The sequence below is a fragment of the Echiichthys vipera genome (genome assembly GCF_963691815.1).
Source record: "Echiichthys vipera genome assembly, chromosome: 9".
Lineage (NCBI taxonomy): Eukaryota > Metazoa > Chordata > Actinopteri > Perciformes > Trachinidae > Echiichthys > Echiichthys vipera.
Window position 1 is genome coordinate 32,511,576 of NC_139834.1, and position 17,144 is coordinate 32,528,719.

Here is a 17,144-nt window from a genome sequence, read left to right on the forward strand (position 1 = left end):
TTTAAAAGTGTATGACTTGTTCCCAACAGGTGAAGGGCGGGGTGGCAGGTCTGTATGATGGAACAGAGGTGGTGCTAGGACCAGACTCAAGGCTGCTGGATCCTGGCCCTGATCAGCAGTTCATCAACCAGAAAATGAGACCTGGCTCTGGTGTGCTGTCAGTCCAGGTGCTGCCTGATGGACCCACACGAGTCCTGCAGGTGAGAACAAAACCCAGTGAAACTCTGTGTTCATTAATAATCGTCTATTATTGATTCTGAGCAGCTCTTTAACTCTCTGATGTGGTACTAATAGTTCAGGTCGTCAAAAAGACACATACCACTTTATTTATTTGTTTATTTACACAAACATATTTTGAACTAGTACTCATGTTGATTATGAAGTGCATAGTTTGAGATGTCAGGCACAACCTCAATAACATAAACTGTAGGTGTGTATAGATTCACTGATATGATTCAGAAATCTATTTTAACATTAAAGACTACATCGAAAATGTACCATGAAATGTTCGATGACCTGATCGGTTGACTGAAGCATCGCTGCTTCTGTACAGCGTGCCCCACTCTACAAGGTGAAAGGTAAACACTACACTTGCGAGACTCACAATGATGACAGTATAATGTTAGCGCAGTGTTGAACTTTGCTATGGTTGCTTTTGAGGAAGAACAACATGGATGGCATAGTTTTCAGTGCACCATTCAATTCAATTTTATTTATAGCGCCAAATCATAACAAAAGTTATCTCAAGACACATAGAGTAGACCACACTCTATGACGTATTTATGATTTACAGAGATGCAACAATTCCTCTCAAGTCTCACTAGCTTTGATAAAAGTAGTATTAATTATTATAGTTATTATATAGAGTATTACTCCAGCAATCTTTTGCACACAGTGGCAACGAAAAACTTCTCTTGAACAGGCAGGAATGTCAAACAGATCCAGCTCTATGGAGGACGGACATCCATTTTGACCGGTTGAGGATGAAAAGGAGAGAGAAAAGACAGACAGATGGACAGAGAGAGACAAAGACACCACAAAAGTAACAGTAACTATAATAATATCTATAGTAATGTAAATATGACTTATATGTTATGGCAGTTAATATAGTAGAATAGTAGAAACAAGTACAGCTAAGGTGATAGAATATCTCATCTCATCTCATCTTCATCCGCTTATCCGGGTCGGGTCGCGGGAGCAGCAGATTTAGCAGGGGACCCCAAACTTCCCTTTCCCGGGGCACATTAACCAGCTTTAACTGGGGGATCCTGAGGCGTTCCCAGGCCAGTGTGGAGATATAATCTCTCCACCTAGTCCTGAGTCTTCCCCGAGGCCTCCTCCCAGCTGGACGTGCCTGGAACACCTCCCTAGGGTGGCGCCCAGGGGGAATCCTTACTAGATGCCCGAACCACCTCAACTGGCTCCTTTCAACGCAAAGGAGCAGTGGCTCTACTCCGAGTTCCTCACGGATGGCTGCACTTCTCACCCTATCTCTAAGGGAGACTCCAGCCACCCTCCTGAGAAAACCCATTTCAGCCGCTTGTACCCGCAGCCTTGTTCTTTCGACCATGACCATAGGTGAGGGTAGGAATGAATATTGACCGGTAGAACAGAGCTTTGCCTTCCGGCTCAGCTTTCTTTTCATCACAACGGTGCGGTAGAGCGACTGCAACACCGCCCCCGCTGCTCCGATTCTCCGGCCAAACTCACGCTCCATAGTCCCCACACTCGTGAACATGATCCCGAGATACTTGAACTCCTTCACATGGGCTAAGGACTCATTCCCTACCTGGAGTAAGCAATCCACCGGTTTCCTGCTGAGAGCCATGGCCTCAGATTTAGAGGTGCTGATCCTCATACCAGCCGTTTCACACTCGGCTGCGAACCGATCCAGTGAGGGCTGAAGGTCACTGACCGACGATGCCATCAGGACCACATCATCTGCAAAATGCAGAGACGAGATCCTCAGCCCACTGAACTGCAACCCCTCCCCAGCACGACTACGCCTCCATATCCTGTCCGTGAAAATCACGAACACATACTCCCGCAGCACCTCCCACAGTATCTCCTGAGGGACCCGGTCATATGCCTTCTCCAGATCCACAAAACGCATGTAGACTGGATGGGCATACTCCCAGGCCCCCTCCAGGATCCTTGCGAGAATGAAGAGCTGGTCCGTTGTTCCACGTCTAGGAAGAAACCACATTGTTCCTCTTCAATCTGAGGTTCGACTATAGGACGAACCCTCCTTTCCAGCACCTTGGAGTAGACTTTACCAGGGAGGCTGAGTAGTGTGATACCCCTGTAATTGGCACACACCCTCTGGTCCCCCTCTTTAAACAGAGGAACCACCACCCCAGTCTGCCACTCCCTTGGCACTGTCCCAGACTTCCAGGCAATGTTGAAGAGACATGTCACCCAAGACAGCCCCTCGAAACCCAAAGCTTTCAGCATTTCTGGACGAATCTCATCAATCCCTGGGGCTTTGCCACTGTGGAGTTGTTTGACTACCTCAGTGACTTCCGCCAGGGATATTGACAATGATTCCCCATCAGCCTCCAGCTCTGCCTCTACAAAAGAGGGCATGTTAGTCGGATTAAGGAGTTCCTCAAAGTGCTCCTTCCACCGCCCGATTACCTCATCGGCTGAGGTCATCAGCGTCCCGTCCTTACTGTAAACAGCTTGGACGGTTCCCCGTTTCCCCCTCCTGAGATGTCGAATGGTTTTCCAGAAGCACCTTGGTGCCGTCCGAAAGTCCTTCTCCATGACTTGTCCGAACTCCTCCCACACCCGCTGCTTTGCCTCTGACACAGCAGAGGCTGCAGCCCTTCTGGCCTGTCAGTCCCTTGCATCTGCCTCCGGAGTCTTCTGGGATAACATATCCCGGAAGGCCTCCTTCTTCAGTCGGACAGCTTCCCTGACCATCGGTGTTCACCACAGTGTTTGAGGGTTACCGCCCCTTGAGGCACCTAAGACCTTAAGGCCACAGCTCACCGCTGCAGCTTCAGCAATGGAAGCTTTGAACATTGCCCACTCCGGTTCAGTGCCCCCAACCTTCACAGGGATGCCAGAAAAGCTCCGCCGGAGGTTTGAGTTAAAGATCTCTTGGACAGGGGCCTCCTCCAGATGTTCCCAGTTCACCCGCACTACTCATTTTGGCTTACCTGGTGTAGGTACTTTGGGTTTAATTGGATCAATAGTGTGACTATCAAATGAAATATTTGATAAGGAAAATTAATAAAGAAAAATTACAAAAAATTAATAACTTCAATCTATTAAAAACGTCACACGGAGAACCAATCAAACATAGTGCCTTGACTCACGTTCAGATTATGAGATTGAGTATTCTCAATAAACTTATCGTTAATCAAGGAAATATTAGTTATCACCAATAATTATCAAAGATAATAATAAAAATGACTCTAGTCAAACCAGAGTTCCTCGGGGCACCACCGTCATAGACGGAGTGATAACTAATATTAAAGTCTCATAAAATATATTAAACTACTAATTAAGGGTTAAACACCGATAAGTGTAGTAGTTGAATTAGTTGAAGGATTTAAAAGTTCTTTTCTTAGTAGAAGCTGGCTCATTCATCTTTGTGTTATATTAAATAAACAGACATATGGTAAACACAACTAACAGATTAATAAATGCAACAAACAAAACACAATAAACTAACTAAAGCTAACAGCAAATGTATGTGTTTGTGTGTATGTGTGTGTGTGTGCTTGTGTGTGTCTGTGTGTGAGAGAGACAAAGGGAAGAGGGTGGGCTTGGGACCCCTGCAGAGAAGGTGTGAACCTGATCTCTCAGTTCTTATGACAAAGTTACAATTGTTTCTAGCCGTTCATAAAGTCCTATAACATGTAGTAATGCCCAGTTGGTGATTAGTTACCAGTCCATGAGTTGGAAGATGTTTTGCGTTGCTTGATGCCAGGGGCTGGGTGAAGAAAGGAAGCTCCGTGGTAGTTCTTGTCTGATTGTGGCTCTTGTGGCAAAAGAGGAAACAGATCGCTCTGTGCTGTGCTCAGTTGAGGATTACCGGTTGGTTAACCTTGGTGGTGATCCCACGCCATAGGCCAGGTCAAGGGCCGAGGGGACAGCTGGAAGCTGGTCTCCTGGAGTTGAGTGATCCGGGAGAGAGAGAGGAGAAGATCCGGGAGCAAGATCCAGTAGAAAGAGAGCGAGAGATGGGGGGCTTCACTTTATATAGGCCCGGATGATGTCATCACCTAGGGGTCAATTCAGCCAATGAACAGTTTGCAAACTTAACAACCTGCAGATCGTCAGTGATACAGCTGAACACAACTGAGTTACATTAAATATTATAATTATTCACACCGCTGTGCAAACAGTGCATATTTGACTGCGACACTGTTAGCAGTCTAAAATTTCTGTGTAACTTACATTACTGCTACTCACAGCGCTGTGGGAGGTTATTATCTTAAATCTGTATGGTGTATTATTGGCCTGGTGGCACCATCTGGATATTGGAACATAGAGAAACTATGTGACGCGCTCATGTATCCGGAATGGTGCGCGCGGTCAAGATCTACTTGCGTAACGTGTGATGTAGTCTGCACATACGTAACAACGCAAGTGCGCACCCACGTGTAAATCAAATGTACTGTTACTGCGTGCATGTATGCTTGTGTGCGTGCATGCATATGTGCGTACATGGATTGAAGAGGGTCACATTCAATGGGGCAAAAAAGTATTAAGTCAGCCACGGATTGTGCAAGTTCTCCCACTTAAAATGATGACAGAGGTCTGTAATTTTCGTCATAGGTAAACTTCAACTGCAAGAGACAGAATGTGAAAAAAAGTCCTGGAAAATTTTTAAAGAAATTAATTTGTAAATTATAGTGGAAAATAAGTATTTGGTCAGCTACAAACAAGCAATATCTCTAGCTCTCAAAGACCTGTAACTTCTTGTTTAAGAAGCTCTTCCGTCTTCCACTTATGAATTGGACCTGTTTGAACTCGTTATCTGTATAACACACACCAGTCCACACCCTTAAATAGTTAGACTCCAGACTCCACCATGGCCACCAGAAACAAAATTGTAGACCTGCACCAGGCTTGGAAGAGTCAATCTACAATAGGCAAGCAGCTTGGTGTGAATAAATTAACTGTGGGAGCAATTATTAAAAAATAGAAGACAAACCAGACCATTGATAATCTTCCTCGATCTGGGGCTCCACGCAAGATCTCGCAAAGAGCCCAGAACTACACAGGGGTACCTGGTGAATGACTTGCAGAGAGCTTGGACCAAAGAAATAAAGGTTACCATCAGTAACACAATATACTGACAGGGTATCAAATCCTGCAGTGTCAGACGTGTCCCCCTGCTTAAGCCAGTACATGTCCAGGCCCAGAGAGCATGGATGATCCAGAAGAGGATTGGGAGATTGTCATGTGGTCAGATGAAAACAAAATAGAACTTTTTGGTGTAAACTGAACTTGTTGTGTTTGGAGGAATAAGAATGCAGAGTTGCATCCCAAGAACACCATACCTATTGTGAAGCATGGGGGTGGAAACATCATGCAAAGCCAAAACCTCCTTCCATGAGTGAGAGTATTGAAGATGAAACATGGCTGACAGTGACCCCAAACACACCGCCCAGGCAACGAAGGAGCAGTCCTGGCTTGGCCTAGCCAGTCTCCATACCTCAACCCCATAAAAAAATCTGTGGAGGGAGTTGAAAGTCTGTGTTGCCTTGCGACAGACCCAAAACTTCACTCCTCTAGAGGAGATCTGCATAGAGGAATGGGTCAAAATACCAGCTACAGTGTGTGAAAACCTGGTGAAGACCAACATCAAACGTTATATTACAAAGTATTGAGTTGAACTTTTGTTATTGACCAACCACAAATGTAACAAGATGGAGGGCGCTGAAGGAACAACCTGCCCTGCAGCCGGAAAGATGATGGAGAAAATTGCCCACATGTCGAAGCGGCCGACGTCTGAACTGGATTTTGTAACCCTGCGCAAGTCTTCTGAGAGACCCTGCTTCAGGTGGATGAGGGCAAGACAAGAGGGACAATGGTGATGGCCATCTTTGGGCTGAAAAGGAGCCATACAGTCACACCAGGCGAGAGCCCTCTCTTATATTATTATTCGTTTTGAAGATGGAACGCAAAAATGTATTTTTTTATTATCATTTATTTTATGTATTTATTTTTTATTTTTTTACCTGCTATAGTGACAGGGGAGTGAGGACACACCCCTTCACTGATATGGCACCGCTATGACACCGAGCACACGCTCCTGCTGGCGTACCCCCTTAAGGCAGCCTGAGCGAGAGCACTCCGCTAGCCGCTACAGGACATGTAACCAAAAAGTAAGGTAACAAAATATAGCTTTCTTAGTTAGCGAAAAACACCTTGAAGTAAGAAAACGATACAGGCAAGGAGAGGGGAGCAAGAGCACTCAGTCCACTGATACCGTATCAACATTTGCTAAAGCGTGCTTGCATAATAACAAAGCAATCGATCTTATCAAATGGTGACGGTAGTTAGCTTGCTTCATAAGCGAGAAACACCATGAAGTAAGAAAACAATGATGCGGGCCAGGAGAGGGGAGCGAGGGCACTCACTTCACTGACACTGTATCAACATTTGCTAACTCCTGCTAGCATAATATAACAAATCAATCGACCTTACCAGATGAGGTAGGTAGGTAGTTTAGTTTTAGGTAGGTAGTTTGTCCTTTTTTCTTGGTGACGAACGAGGATCGGGGCATCCGTCCGTCCCGGCAAAAAGCCGAACGGCCTGTACTCACCTGTCCTCCTCAAATGACAGCTTGTCGCAGTCTCTGGCGGGCAAACATTGCACAACTTCGTTCTAGAGATCACGAGGCTACAAGGGACGAGCCGAATGTATGACTAAAGCTAATGATACCGCAGTAACGAGCGTTAACTTGCAGAGCAAGAAGATGAAGAGGATGTGATCTTGTGGATGACACCGGAACTTATACCCAAGCCGGGGGTCATCCAACGTCACATGTGACTTTGTTGATATTAATACACAACCTGCGCATGCGCAAGACAGAAGATGTTCAGTGTAAAGCACTGCCTCTGGCTGTCAGTAAGGATGAAATAGAACAGCACTCCTTCCATAAAATGTACATCAACTTGCTTGTTGCTATACTGTGGTAGCATCAATATCAGGGCTTTTCTATGGACATGTAAATGCTAAGATGTCTCTCTCCCAGTATGCAATGCACACAGCTCTTGATTTCCTTCATTGAATGTATCCCCAAAGCAATTTCAGTCAAAAGCAACTTGACTTGGTTATTTGTCTAGAAAGACGTTTTACCTCTCATCCAAGAGGCTTCCTCAGTTCATGTACACATCCCATAAGTGGCTGGGGTATCAGAGAAACTCAGCAGGATCTTCAACAAACACTGCATCCCTGTGTATTTCAAACCCAGTAACACACTCAGACAGAGACTAGTACACCCCAAGGACAGAACACCATACACCCACAGAATCAATCTGGTTTATGATGTCCAATGCAACGAGGAATGCAAAGATCTCTTCATTGGAGAAACAAAACAACCACTGCATAAACACATGAGAGCCAACTCCTCAGGCCTGGACTCTGCTGTCCACTTACATCTCAAGGACAAAGCCCACTCATTTGATGACAACAATGTCCACATCCTGGACAGAGATGGCAGATGGTTTGAAAGAGGAGCAAAAGAAGCCATCTATGTAAAAGTAGAAAAAACATCGCTAAACAGAGGAGGAGGTCTGAGACGCCACATATCCTCAATTTACACTGCTGCCCTTTCATCCCTTCCAAGGAGTTTCAACAATCAAACCTCAAAGAACAAGAGTCATTGGCACGTGGAGCACAAAGGGTTACAGTGACATCATCGGCCTTGTGAAAGGTTAAATACCTGGATCTCCACACCAGATAGTTGGACCAGTCCCAACCTGATCAGATGCGTACATGAACTGTTGAAGCCTCTTGGATGAGAGGTGAAACGTCTTCCTAGACAAATAACCGGGTCCAGTTGCTTTTGACTGAAATTGCTTTGGGGATAACAATGACCTGGACAAATGAGAACATTCACAGGTTAATTTAATTCAATTCAATTCACTTTATAGTGCCAAATCATAACAAAAGTTATCTTAGGACACATTACAGACTAGGTGTAGACCACACTCTATGACTTATTTATCATTTACATAGACCCAACAATTCCCCCGTAGAGTACGGTGGCAACGAAAACCTTCCCTATTACAGGCAGGAACGTCAGACAGACCGCACTCTTTGGAGGATGGCCATCTGTCTTGACCGGTTGGGGAGGAAGAAAAGGAGAGAGAAAGATAGAAAAGACGGACAGATGGACAGAGAGAGACTAACACAGACACAAAGACAGAGACAGACACACTTCCAGTAACTCTAATAATATCTATAGTAATGTGACTATGACTTATATGTTATAGCGGTTAATACAGCAGAATAGTAGAAACAAGCACAGCTAAGGTTATAGATTATAATAGTAGCGTCATGCAGGACCACGGCAGCAGGCAGCACCACGATCAGCAGAGACCTGCGAGACGACACAGCACAAACAACTCCGGGGAAGAAGTGAATTAGTAACATAAATTGATGTGACATGAATGATACAGACAGAGAGGAGAGAAGCTCAGAGTATCTGGAAAAATATTATCCCCTGGCAGACTAGGCCTATAGCAGAATAATTAAGCACAACAAAATCAGCTTAAAAATAACAACATTGCTAAGTATAAAATATATATATATAATGTACATGAAGCGCCCTCTTGTGTTCACACAAAAAGAACTACAATCAAACAAAACTCTCTTCATGAATTCACACAAAAAGTAATTTAGCACAAAGCCAAACAAACCCAACTGTAAATTGCACCAAATCTATTCTGGAGTTTCATTTATAAAACGGTGCGTGGGATCCATACTAAAAGTGTGCATGTGCTAAAAAGCCCAAAATGGTGTGCATTTGAATGTTCCGAGCACTGCACTTTTCTGGGCCGAGATGTCCATGGTTGTTTTCTGGGAATCTGCTGTAACCACTCCTCCAGTGTGGGGCTCACTGCCCCCTAGTGCTCCTTTCACCACGGGCACTCCTGTCTCTCCAGCTCCTCTCTGAGCCCTTGCTATTTTTCAAGTTTCTCGTGTTATTTTTTGCGGATGTTCCAAAAGCTTGGTATCGTCACATCCACCACCACGGCTTTCCCACCACCACGATATCTGGTTGCTTTGCAGTTACCATCCTGCAAGTCTGTTTTTGGAAGTCACACAGGATCTTCGCTCGCTTATCCTCCACCACCTTTCCAGTCCATACTCTGCACAGATGTTTCTGTACACTATGCCAGCCATTTGGTAATGCCGTTCCATGTATGCTTTCCCCGCCAGCATCTTGCACCCTGCGGTTATGTGTTGGATCGTTTCAGGTGCTCTTTGCACCTACACCTTGGGTCTGGTGTGGTATATCTGGATCCCGCAATGCATGCTAAGGAGCTTCCGGGTCATAACATCTGTGGTCTGAATCTCGTCCTTTGGCCACCTGATTTTTCCTGCAGGGTATCAGATCACTGGCAGGGCGTAGCTGTTTATTGCCATTGAGCTGGCTTCTTAGGACTTGTCTTACTCGCTGGAGGTATTTGGCAGTTGCTGCTTTCCTCGTTGCCTGTTTGAGGTTGCCATATGCCTCTGGTATTCCAAGGCACTTGAAACTATCTTCCACGTCTGCTTTTGTTCTTTCTGGGAGTGGGACCCCTTAGGTGTGGACTACCTTGCCTCTCCAAGTCACCATCCTTCTACATTTCTCGAGCCTGAATGACATCCCAATGTCATTGCTGTAGATCCTGGTGGTGTGGATCAGGGAGTTGATGTCCCTTTAGCTCTTGGCTTACAGCTTGATGTCATCCATGTTGAGGAGATGACTGATCGTAGCTCCATTCTGTGGCTGTGCACAGGTTGGTGTGTCAGGACTTGCAGTCTTGGGCGACTGTCCTGTCAACCAGGAGCTGGTGTTTGGCTCCTCTGGTGTCTCTACCAATGCCCTTCTGTGCTTTGCTCATGTAATGGTCCATGTGCTCACTTATCTTAGCTGCATGATGCCGGACATGAGCTTCCATGGTGTGGATGGACAGGTTATTGGCCGATAGTTGGAGGGGACTGCACCCTATATGGGGCCCTTCATGATCAGGACCGTTCGCCCTTCGGTTTGCCATTCTGAGTGAGTCCCGTCTCTCAGCAGCTGGTTCATTTGTTCTGCAAGGCGCTCATGGAGTGCTGTGAGTCTCCTTAGCCAGTAGGCGTGGATCATGTCCGGGCCGGGTGCTGTCCAGTTTTTAATACTTGGGACTCGTTCTTGGATGTCTGCCTCTGTGATGGTCACTGTGTTCTGTTCAGGGAGGTTGCTGTGCTCCTCTATCAGAGAGACCAGCCACTGGCCCTCATTTATCAAACGGACGTACAGCAGAAAAATGTGTGTACGACCATTTCCTGGCAAACTTCGGCATTTATCAATTTGGACGTGAGCGGGAGCTACGATCGCAAATTTAAGGCCTGTGTATTTGCGGTGCAGCACAGCAAAATCTGGCTGAAAATAATTAACAAACCTCACCTGTCATTAAGCATAAGCAGTCACATATTAAGAACAGATCAAAAACGCTTTTAAACGTGGTGGCCAGGTGGCCAGGGGGACACACACGATTCTTTTATATTTCAAAACAGCTCGGCTCCGCCCCCCGCGACCCCGACAGGGACAAGCGGTTGAAGATAAATGAGTGAATGAATGTGTTGGCGCGCGGCTGCGGCAAGGCGCACTGCAGCAAGGCGCACTGCAGCAAGGCGCACTGCAGCAAGGCGCACTGCAGAACCAAAGTCATCTCCTCCGTAAGTGGCTACCCGCGATAAATTGCATTAAATCAAACAAGGTATCAGATTAACATTTTGGTATGTTTCATCTAGGTGACAAAGGTTATCCTCTAATGGAATACTTAATAACTCCGCTGGCAAACCCTGCTACAGAGCAGGAGCGCAGGTTCAGCAGTGCGCACACACGCACACAGGTCACAGTGGAGCGCTTCTTCGGGTTGACTGCCCCCGTTTTTCTTTTCCCTACAGCGTTTTTATGGGCTCCTTTTATTCCACTCTTAAGACTGCCAAAAAGCACATCTTTATTTTGCTCCATCTCGGATGTCAGGATGCCGGTCTCTGTGTCGGAAAAGTTTCTTTTCTTCCCAGTCTTCCTTGTCACCATGTTTGACCTCAGTGGGCGAGGCCTCCGAACCAGGAATATTTAGGGGGAAACATGTTTATGACGATCGAATTCAGCCGCCACATTTATCAAGGCTCGCTCATTCGTACGCTGAGATTGGAGAGATACGAATGTTTCATAAATCACACGTGTGTCCTGTCCTTTGACCAATTCTGCGCTCAGATCTGCGCCCGTTTTCACGCAAGATTGATAAAAGAGGGCCATTGTGCACCGTTGTATGGTGCTGCCTCCTTCTCCCATATATATATATATATATATATATATATATATATATATATATATATATATATATATGTAGGTGCAACCGGCACCCCAAAGATGATTGTTCATTTCTTGATAACCTCAAACTTTCAATTTGATTAAAAGAAGGTCAGCTTGCTGAAACAAAGGCCTCAGCGACCTTCCCCCACAACAGCTCACACCCAGGTGTGCATTATTCAAGGGACCCCCAAACTGTTCATTGGCTGACCGGACCTCTGGTGATGACATCACCAGGGTCTATAAAAGTGTAGGACACCCATTCCTTCTCTCTCTTGGCCTCTCTTCCTTCGAACTCAACTCGACGCGCTCCTGCGGATCCAGGAGACCAGCTGCCCGCTGTCCCTAGGCCCTGAACCTGGCCTATGGCATAGGATCACAAGCAAAGGTTAACCAACCGGTTACCAACTCAACTGAGTAGAACAAAGAGCTATCTGAGTCCTCTTATGCCTAAGAGCAACAACCAAGACAAGAACCTTTCTTCAACCAGCTTCCTTTCTTCAACCAGCCACTGGCATCAAGCAACTCAAAACATCTCCCATCTCATGGACTGGTAAGTAATCACCAACTGGGCATTACTACATGTTATAGGACTGTATGAACGGCTAGATAGAATTGTAACTTTGTCATAACCTGATTCTAACTTCTGAGGTCTTCAGCCTGCAGGCCTTTGTGTAACTGTAAATGTTCACACCTTCCCTGCAGGGGTCCAAGCCCCCACTTCTCCTCCTTGTTTCACACACACACACACACACACACACACACACACACACACACACATTTGCTGTTAGCTTTAGTTAGCTTATTGTGTGTTTTGTTTGTTGCATTTATTCATTTGTTAATAAATGTTTTAAATTTATGTCTGTTTATTTAATATTACACAAAGATGAATGAGCCAGCCTCTACTAAGAAAATAACTTTTAAATCCTTCAACTAATTAAACTATTACATTTATCAGTGTTCAACCCTTAATTAGTAGTTTAACATATTTAATGAGACTTTTATAATTTTTATTATTATCTTTGATAATTATTGGTGATAACTAATATTTACTTGATTAACGATAAGTTTATTGAGAATACTCAATCTCATAATCTGAACGTGAGTCAAGGCCCTACTGTGTGTGAAGTTTTTAATAAATTAAAGTTATTCAATTTCAGTAATTTTTCTTTATTAATTTTCTTTATCAAATATGTCATTTGATAGTTACACTATTGATCCAATTAAACCTAAAGTACCTACATAGATATATATACATATATATATATATATATATATATGGATCAATTCTCTTTTCGTCACAGCGGTGCAGTAGAGCGACTGCCACCCCCGCTGCTCCCAAACTCACGCTCCATCGTCCCCTCACTCTTGAACATGATCCTGAGGTACTTGAACTCCTTCACTTGAGGTAAGGACTCATTCCCTACCTGGAGTAAGCAACCCAGATTTAGAGGTGCTGATCCTCACCCCAGCCGTTTCACACTAAGCTGCGAACCGATCCAGTGAGTGCTGAAGGTCCCTGACCGACAATGCCTTCAGGACCACATCATCTGCAAGAAGCAGAGACGAGACGCTCAGCCCACCGAACTGCAACCCCTCCCCACCACGACTATGCCTCAATATCCTGTCCATGAAAATCACGAACAGGAGACAAAGCGCACCCCTGGCAGAGGCCAACCCCCACCGGGAACGACTGCCGAGGATCCAGACACAGCTCTCACTTTGAGTGTAGAGAGATTGGATGGCCCATAGAAGTGACCCCCTCACCCCATACTCCCGCAGCACCTCCCACAGTAACTCCAGAGGGACCCGGTCATATGCCTTCTCCAGATCCACAAAACACATGTAGACTGGATGGGCATACTCCCAGGCCCCCTCCAGGATTCTTGTGAGAGTAAAGAGCTGGTCCGTTGTTCCACATCCAGGACGGAATCCACATTGTTCCTCTTCAATCTGAGGTTTGACTATAGGACGAACCCTCCTTTCCAGCACCTTGGAGTAGACTTTACAAGGGAGGCTGAGTAGTGTGATACCCCCTTAATTGGCACACACCCTCTGGTCCCCCTTTTTAAATATGGGAACCACCACCCCAGTCTGCCACTCCCTTGGCACTGTCCCAGACTTCCACGCAATGTTGAAGAGACGTGTCAACCAAGACAGCCCCTCCAAATCCAAAGCTTTCAGCATTTCTGGACAAATCTCATCAATCCCTGGACTTTACCACTGTGGAGTTGTTTGACTACCTCTATGACTTCCGCCAGAGATATTGACAATGATTGCCAATCAGCCTCCAGCTCTGCCTCTACAAAAGAGGGCATGTTAGTCGGATTAAGGAGTTCCTCAAAGTGCTCCTTCCACCGCCCGATTATCTCATCAGCTGAGGTCACCAGTGTCCCGTCCTTACTGTAAACAGCTTGGACGGTTCCCCGTTTCCCCCCTCCTGAGATGTCGAATGGTTTTCCAGAAGCACCTTGGTGCTGCCCGAAAGTCCTTCTCCATGACTTGTCCGAACTCCTCCCACACATCGCTGCTTTGCCTCTGACACAGCAGAGGCTGCAGCCCTTCTGGCCTGTCGGTACCTTGCAACTGCCTCTGGAGTCTTCTGAGATAACATATCCCGGAAGGCCTCCTTCTTGAGTCAGACAGCTTCCCTGACCACCGGTGTCCACTATTGTGTTCGAGGGTTACCGCCCCTTGAGGCACCTAAGACCTTAAGGCCACAGCTCACGGCTGCAGCTTCAGCAATGGAAGCTTTGAACTTTGCCCACTCCGGTTCAATGCCCCCAGGGATGCCAGAAAAGCTCCGCTGGAGTTGTGAGTTGAAGATCTCTTGGAGATCAGGGGGCCTCCTCCAGACGTTCCCAGTCCGCACTACTCGTTTGGGCTTACCTTGTCTGTCTAGAATCTTCCCCAAACCTCTGACCCAACTGATCACCAGATGGTGACCAGTTGACAGCTCTGCCCCTCTTTTCACTCGAGTGTCCAAAACATACGGCCTCAGATCAGATGATACCATCACCAAATCGATCATCGACCTTTGGCCTAGGGTGCTCTGGTACCACGTACACTTATGAGCATCCTTATGTTCGAACATGGTGTAAGTTATAGACAATCCGTGACTAGCACAGCAGTCTAATAACTGATGACCACTTGGATTTAGATCAGGGAGGCCGTTCCTCCCAATCACGCCCCTCTAGGTGGCTCCATCATTGCCCACGTGGGCGTTGAAGTCTCCCAGCAGAACTATGGAGTCCCCTACTGAAGCCCCATGCAGGACTCCATTCAGGGTCTCCAAGAAGGCCGAATACTCTGAACTGCTGTTCGGTGCATATGCACAAACAACATTCAGAGTTTTCACCCCTACCACCCGCAGGCGTAAGTAGGCGACCCTCTCGTCCACCAGGGTGGACTCCAACACCGCAGCGCTCAGCCGGGGGTTTGTGAGTATCCCCATACCCGCCCGGCGCCTCACACCCTTGGCAACTCCAGAGAAGAATAGGGTCCAACCCGTATCCAGGAGTACGGTTCCAGAACCGAGACTGTGTGTGGAGGTAAGCCCCACCAGATCTAACTGGTAGCGCTCCACCTCCCACACAAGCTCCGGCTCCTTCCCCGACAGGGAGGTGACATTCCACGTCCCCAGAGCCAGCGCACCCGACCCAAGTGGTTCCTCCTGCGATTGGTGTGCCCACAGGATGGAGAATTTGATATAATATCCACTGTGGCTATACCACTGCTGTACTAGCATGTTTTTAAAGTAACAAAGGCACTTTAACAAAAACCTTTATCTTGTGAACAACAGTGATCAAAATAAGAGAAAAGTAACCACTGTGTCAGAAGAAAAGATTTCAACAATGTTTTCTTTGGGCTATAGGATTAAAAAATGAATAGGAAGTGTAGAGACCCTTGCTTTGAATGACTTCAGCACATCTGCGCCCACAGGACATCACTAGTTTCTCACACTGCTCAGGTTCGATCTTGGTCCATTCTTCTTCGGTCTCTTCCACAGTTCAGTAACTGTAGGGGGTTTCTGAGACATTACTTTGTTGCCAAGGATTTTCCAGAGATTCTCTATGGGGTTTAGATCTCTAATCTCTGGACTGGCCATTTCATTGTTTCAATATTCTTAGCTTCAAGGAACTGCTTAACCTGTTTTACAGTGTGACGGGACATTGTCTTTCATGAAAATTGCAGCTTATTAGGAGACAATTACAGGGAAGGTATTGCATGTTGCCGAAGGAGGTTCACATAAACATTTGCATTCACCCTGCCATGTAGTTGCACAAGAGGCCCAACTGTGTGAAACAGCCCCCAAACAGTGACATTTCCTTCTCAAAATTAAAATGACGTCCTTACACATTTTGGGTTCAGTCTTTCCCAAGTCCTACGCCCAACATAATGCTTCCCATCAGACCAAAATAAATTGAATGTCCTCTCATCACAAAAGTCACTCTGGACAAGTTTTTCTCTGTCCACATAACATGCAAAGGCAAATCTAGCCTTTTTATCCTTTCTGCAGATGAGAGGTTTGGTCACTGCAGAGTGGACTTTCATTCGAAAGAGTCTTAAACAACAAGACACTGTTTGCAGAGACAGATCCATGCCCCTTTTAGCACTGAACTGGAGAGCAACTCCAGCTGCAGTGCTCAACCTATTCCCCATTGAGAGTCTTCATATAATCCTGTCCTCTCGTGCACTTGTTTTACGTGGATGACCAGCCTTTTTGAGGGACGTAAATTAATCTGTGTCCTTGTAAAGTTTCAATATTCTTGAAATTACAGACTTGGAAAGCCCAACCTCTCTCTGATGGCTGAGAGGGTCATCCCTTTGGCCTTCATCTGGGCAACGGGCTGTCACAGGGTTTCAGTCACCTTAACTAGGAGAGCTGCCAGATAAATAGGCTGTGTCCAACAATGAAGTCAATTGTCACCAGGTGCCAGATTAACACCAATAACTGGGAGGTATCTGCAAGTGTTCTCTAATTTTGCTGCACTGTGTTTTTTCACAAAATAAAGGTTTCTGTTGAAGTGCCTTGGTTATTTAAAAATAAAATAAATGGTGAGTCAGCACAGCAGAATCAGTTCCAAATAGCGGTTTTCATGCACCATGTAATGTTTTGGGCCCCAGCCCTTCATGAGACATGATGTAAGGCAAAATGTGTAAATCACGCTGGAAAAATATATATTTTTATGTATTATCGTTTCAGGCTGTAAAACAAAAAACTGCCTATTTCAAAAGGATATCATGACTTTCTATAGGCACTGTATAAAGGTGGCATATGCACAGAAGGAGCACAGGCCACTTTCTCAGCAAACTTTGGGATTTATGAAGAGCAGACTTGACGGGAGAATGTGCGGTCCTCCAAGCACACTCTGAGATTTATGAAAGCAGACTTGACGGGAGAATGTGCGGTCCTCCAAGCGCACTCTGACCAAGGCGTATGCAAATAAACAGGAGAAATGATAAACTGAAACACTGATGGCAGAAGGGTGAACGAAGAGAAACTGTGAAACTGAGACCATTGTGTAAAATCGAAATATTGCCTCTCATTAATTATATGGAGAATTCACAAAAGCCATTCTAACAATTAATACACAAACAG

The 17,144-nt window shown here is 45.8% G+C and overlaps 1 protein-coding gene across 5 annotated transcripts in view; it reads left to right on the forward strand.

The window, feature by feature from the left end:
• vps13d (vacuolar protein sorting 13 homolog D) overlaps positions 1-17,144 on the forward strand; it is a 223,510-nt gene that overhangs the window by 162,319 nt on the left and 44,047 nt on the right. For all 5 annotated transcript variants that reach the window (XM_083919727.1, XM_083919728.1, XM_083919729.1 and 2 more), the window contains exon 57: positions 30-200. In XM_083919727.1, the coding sequence (XP_083775853.1) occupies positions 30-200 (171 nt within the window). The remainder of the gene's footprint in view (positions 1-29; positions 201-17,144) is intronic.